General features: G+C 32.2%; 1 protein-coding gene across 1 annotated transcript in view; it reads left to right on the forward strand.

The window, feature by feature from the left end:
- Positions 1-4,412, forward strand: part of LOC131932620 (2-amino-3-ketobutyrate coenzyme A ligase, mitochondrial) — a 33,996-nt gene extending 29,584 nt beyond the window's left edge. The window contains exon 11 of the mRNA XM_059289553.1: positions 3,542-4,412. Within this exon, the coding sequence (XP_059145536.1) occupies positions 3,542-3,699 (158 nt within the window). The 3' untranslated portion in view covers positions 3,700-4,412. The remainder of the gene's footprint in view (positions 1-3,541) is intronic.
- The last annotated feature ends 1,707 nt before the right edge of the window (positions 4,413-6,119 follow it).

Below are 6,119 nucleotides of genomic sequence, written 5' to 3' on the forward strand. Positions count from 1 at the left end.
CGAATTAGTAGGCATGTCTATCCAACCACACCACACGCGTCATCACGTTCAATAGCTGCGCCATCACGTTCAGTAGGCGCGCAATGGTTTTTAGTCATGTAACTCTATTGTAAATAAAACATGTAAAGTACTGAAAAAAAAATTCATAAAAAAACCTTTTAATAACAAGCTTTTATGTAATAATGCACTAAAAAGTAGAAAATAAATTATAGACTACTATTTAAATAACTATAAAGAAAAGCGTGGGTCACTTTAGTATCTATTGGATACCTTTACTAATGTTGAGGAAGACACCCACGCTTTTCTTTATAGTTATTTAAATAGTAGTCTATAATTTATTTTCTACTTTTTAGTGCATTATTACATAAAAGCTTGTTATTAAAACGTTTTTTTATGATTTTTTTTAAAAATCAGAGTTTGTATAAAAGCACGCTTTTCAATTATAGGCATTAAAACTAAACCTAATAGGTGGAAGATTTTAAATAATAGCCTACATGTAACTAAATCTTTGGTCTTACAGTTCAGATCACACATTTTCTAATTAGCAACTGTTTTTTGTATTCTTTAAAGATCATTTTTTTAAAATAATGGTAAGGTATGGGTTTGATCACTGTATTGCACACACACCTATTTACTGGTAATTGCAAAAAAAAATATTTAAAGAGTTTTACCTGTTTCAAAAGCTATTATTCTGGCGGCAAGGTACTTTGGTATGTCATTATGTGTTTCCCCAAATGTACCAACATATCAGTTGGGGGGGGGGGGTGTTTTTCAACTTCATTCACCGCTGACCGGTCAATTATCCTACTCAGCGTATACCTAGGTGTGTCCCGTTTTAGGTGGGGAAGTGGGGGGTTGGGGAAACCAACTCAGAGTGAACATAACGCCAGTTTTTAGATGATGGTTCTAAACATACATATACAATTATACATATATACTGATTCAGTAATAGATTTAAGTAAGTAACAGTGGTATTATGACAGTAAACAAAGTTACAGAGGGGTCCATGGGGGGGGGGGGGGGGAATTGTGGTGGCTTTCATATAAAAAAGTTTATGGTAAATTAGATTCAAATATTGAAACTTTCGCATACTAAAGAGGGTGTGATTTTTTAGACCTTATAGAAATTTAACCAGTAGCTCAATCAAAAAGATGTCATGACAAACCTAAATTGTTTTCAACCTTTTTTTTTTTTTTTTTGCTGTTGAATACTTACTTTCATGTGCCAAACAATGTAAAAGTATCCAAAAGGTTTTAGATCTTAAATTGTAAAAAATCGAAAAAAAAATGTAGCATATACCCTCAAAATGAAACCCAATCAGCTAGCTCCAAGCATAAAGATATCTGTGTGGGAACCAGAAGACTCGCTTTTTTTTCTATTTAGTAATAAATTGTAGTAACCACTGTATCCCAAATGTAGTTCGCCCATTTAAACCAATGCTGCAGTCATGCTGACCCATTGTGCTAAGATAGCTTCACACTACCTCTGAGTGCAGTCCCTTTAATATTTAAATTAATTTTTATGGCAGAAACCTCAGCTTGAGTGTATTCAACAACAAATTTTTTGCAATTGAATGAATGGTTATCTTTTTTACTTTCTCGTATATACGTAGTATAGAGAAAGTATTGTAATCGTGCAAAAAAAAAAATCGAGATTTTTACAAATCTCGACGTTTTACACCTTACTGATACGGAAAAACATAATTTTGCAATCTTGTCCGTATGTCTGTGTGTGTGTGTCTGTCCGTGTGTGTGTCTGTCCGTGTGTAAACACGATAACTTGAGTACCGTTACAGCTAGGTTGATGAAATTTCATATATAAGTATTTTATCAAAATCGTAGATCCGTATCAGTTTTTGAGCGATTTCCGATAACCGGAAGTGGTACTTTTCCTACTTTGAATTTTTTAAAAGCCTATAACTTGAGTACTATTTCAGATAGATAAATGAAATTTCACATGTAAGTAAAAGATCTAATTCTCTACCTTCTGTTAAATTTTGAGTAATTTCCGTTGACTGGAAGTAGTAATTTACGCTACTTCCGATTTCTCAAAAAACTAATGTAAATTTTAAAAGTACTAATAATATTGCGCACTATTATGCGCTTTTTTATTTGCGTTCACTTGGTGTGCAATTAATTTGTCTACGAGATTTTATTCTATTTTTGAAACTTTAAGTATTTAAAATGGATTAAAAATCATGTCTATAGCCCGAGTTTCCATCCCCTGTTATTTTATATAAGAATATTCGAGAAAGTTTAGGGGAGATCACTCCCGGTTTATTTTATCATGAAGAGTGGTGATTCTTAAAACATCGACTGATAAGACCAATTAAATATAAAAATATGTATTGACTTAGTCTAAAAAATTTGCAGTAACTCAATACTGAAATATAGTAAACGAGCCGGCCCGCGGCATAACATACGCCGCTATTTAGTTGTTTCTAATTTTCAATAATTCATAATTTGTGAATTCGACAGTACCAACGCTGACACTGAAAATATTTCTTTAAAACACTATAAGTAGCTCGTTAAGGACCATAACCCCCCCCCCCTTCCTTCCCTCCCCCCTCCTCCCCCCCCCCCCCCCCCCCTACGTTTAAAATCGTTGGCTCTGCTTGTAAACATTTAGAGTGAACACAGCTCACTAAAACCATGTAGGGGTGGGGAGGTAGGGAGAGCGTTTGCAGCTTGTTTTCTAACGGCTTGAAGAAGAGAATTATATATATAGATAAATCAAGATAAAACCTTTATAGTTGCGAGCTTTTAATAGCATTCAAAATTAGCTTTAATAAAATAGATAATAAGTATTGTTAGCAAAATTAATAGAAAAGATTTCTAGAATTATAGCTAAAGAAACTTAACGTTTATATTTTCTTATTTTTTCTGCATTTAAAAGCTCGTCATTAAAAAGGGTTTTTGATAATTATTTATTTTTACTTATTTAAATAGTAGTTCATTATTCAATAATTACAAAAAATCTAATATTTTCTACTTTTTACTGCATTTTTACATAAAAACTGTTATTAAAACATATTAATGCATTTTTTTTCAGTACTTTAAAAAATTTAATTCAGTAGAGTTTCATGACTTAAAACTATTGCGCACAAAATGAACATGAAAATGCCTGTACAATAGTGCAGTAAATAGTAGGTCCCCCTACTTTATTTAGGATTTATTTTAATTTTAAATCAAATTAAAATAAATTTGATGTAGGATTGCATTGTCATCGGGTCTTGACCCACTTGCCTAGTTTGATATGAAATCTGTCAGTTACAAGTGATTGAAATTTTGCTCGGCAGTTTCAATCCAAAACAACAGACTGATAGAGGAAACAAGTTAAATAAAAGCTTGTAATAAAAAACTTGTAAAAATGTGCAGCTTTCGATGAAAATGTTATTCCCATTATTATTATTATATATCATTGGAGAGGTTGTAATGTATGAGACTGAAGTCTGCACTTGTGCAGTACCAATTAAATAGGTTTTACTTTAAAAAACTTAATGTAAACTGTTGAATGAGACTTAAAATCTTTGTTTCTACAGAGCAAGGTATTTATGTGATTGGATTCAGCTACCCAGTTGTACCTAAAGATAAAGCCAGAATACGAGTTCAGATCTCAGCAGCTCATACAGAGAAAGACATTGATAAAGCAGTTGATGCTTTTATCAAAATTGGTAGAAATCTGAAAGTTTTGCCTTAGACTACTTAGGCTTGACTTCCATTAGTTTCAGGCACATATTTACATATTTCATTTATTATCTGTGGAGGTATTTTTTTAAATTTAAAGTTACTTTACTGGACCACTCTGATACTAAAATTTCAGTTAATGTCTTGTCTGTGTAATTTGTATTACTAATTGTTATTGCAACTGTTGATACAGGTTTTTCTTGTTACATCTTGATTTCTTTCATGCAGTATCTAAATATTGTAAAATCATACTTCAAGAACTGTTTACACCATATACTAGTCAATTTATTTGAATCTCAGTTCATACATATTTATTAATTTACAGATTTTTGGTCTGTTTAAATTTTATATTTTGTTAACCAATAAAATGTTATTAGGCAGCTTGTTAATAATTTAAACAGACACATTACTGAACAAAAAATAATTTTTAAAAACAGTAGTTAATATTTGTTGTGATTTTTAATACTGTTTTACAGGCAAGTTGTATTTCAAACTATTCCATTATTAATTTGCAATTTTTAAAACTACCAATAAATGAGCTCTAGTACATTGTGGCTGGATAAAATTCAGTACAAGAATTTTAACAGACTAATATTATAGTTATAAAATGAATCATTACACTAATTAAATAAAAGTCATTCCTGTAATATATCTATCCCTTATAAACTTTTTTATGAGTATTTACTTAAATGTTTGGTATGAAGGATCAATAAACTTTTTAAAATGTTTGGTCTAATATTTATTTTTACTAAGTCTTTTTATTTTTGTGATATTTTAAGAATCCCGTTATTAGTAGGGTTTTTTAGCGCAATTACCATTCTGGAGAATTGCGTTTATTAACTCGTCAAGGATGGATGGATGTCCGCAGCTTTAAGTCGTATCTCCTCCTCAACGAAGCAATATCGAGGACTAGTTCCAAAAGCAAATATGTTAAGCAAGTTCCGAGGATGATTGTGGGCCAAAAAAATTCCCGGAATTCCTTCCTGGATCTCCCGGAAAAGCCAAAAAAAACCTCGAAAAATGCAGTTTTTGGCCCATATCTCGGCAACCAGACCACTTAGCGACTTGAAACATTTACCAATCGATTTCTGCCATAATTTAGAACAAGAAGAAAGTTTTCGAAAATATCCTTTCGTTCGGGCACAAACATTTTTTAAAAAATTACATTATACATAATACATTACAGTACTATATAGCAAAGAAGGCAGTGGAACGCGAAGCAGGAGGGTAAATCATGTGACATGGCTGGCTTAGCAGCGAACTGCGCGAGACGCAGGCGAAGGAGGAGGAGCTATGATTTATCTCGATTTAAAATTGTTATGGATAACATAAGGAAATTGCGCTTAAATTGTCACTAGACTTTTTATTAACTTGTTTACGTGTTTGAATTATGAAATTGGTACTTAAAAATCTATCCTAATATATAAAAGCCCATGTGTGCACTCCTCTCTCTCCCTCTATCTCTCCCTCTCTCTGTCCGCAAAATATTTTCGCAGGATATCACATCAGAATCTTCAGCGATATATGGAGAACTTGATACGGACTTTAGTTGAAAATAATGTGGTAGATGTTTTAAATGTATAACTACAATTGTATTTAAAGAAGAAAAATAAAGGCGTATTCGAATTTAGAAAAACAGTTTTAATTATGCAACCGGAAAAGTGTTTATAGTTGGGACAAGAGCGCATTTAACAATGACGTCACTTTTTGTTTTCACTAAGGAAAGAGCACGAAACTAATAACGTCATCTTCCGAGTTTAGAATATAATAAAGAAATGAACTAATTCATTCAAATATAATTTAGAGCTACGTACGCTATGAAATGTATACAATACGATTTTCTCGGCCTAAACTTATAAAATTTACTTTATCTATTTGGATTCTTGTATTTCTAGATCTAGATATTCCAGATCTAGACTAGATCTACGGAAAAACTAGACGTAGACGCTAAGATCTGGATTTAGACTATCTACTCTAGATTCTATTCCCATAATAAATGTCTATATTAAACTATTTCAGGCCTTAATTATTTTATAGAAATCTTTGCTTAGCTATGGCATTGGCTGACTTGGGATAAAATTTACTTTGAAAGAATAGGGCTATTCGCGTAAGTTAAGTTTCTTCACCAAGTCAATCTTAATTTTGAGCGCAATTTCCATTCTGGAGAATTGCGTTTATTAACTCGTCATTTCTGGGAATGTATGGATGGATGAATGTATGAATGTGTGTCCGGGCTTTAAGTCGTATCTCGTCCTCAACGAAGCAATATCGATGACTAGTTACAAAAGCAATTATGTTAAGCAAGTTACGAGGATGAACATAGGCCATAAAAATTCCGGGTTTCTTTCATGGATTTCCCGAAAAAGCCAAAAAACCTCGAAAAAATTCAGTTTTTGGCCCATATCTCGGCAACCAGACCACTTAGCGACTTGA

This window comes from Physella acuta, unplaced genomic scaffold (assembly GCF_028476545.2).
Source record: "Physella acuta isolate Inbredline_101_S28 unplaced genomic scaffold, ASM2847654v3 ptg002232l, whole genome shotgun sequence".
NCBI classification, from domain to species: Eukaryota; Metazoa; Mollusca; class Gastropoda; family Physidae; genus Physella; species Physella acuta.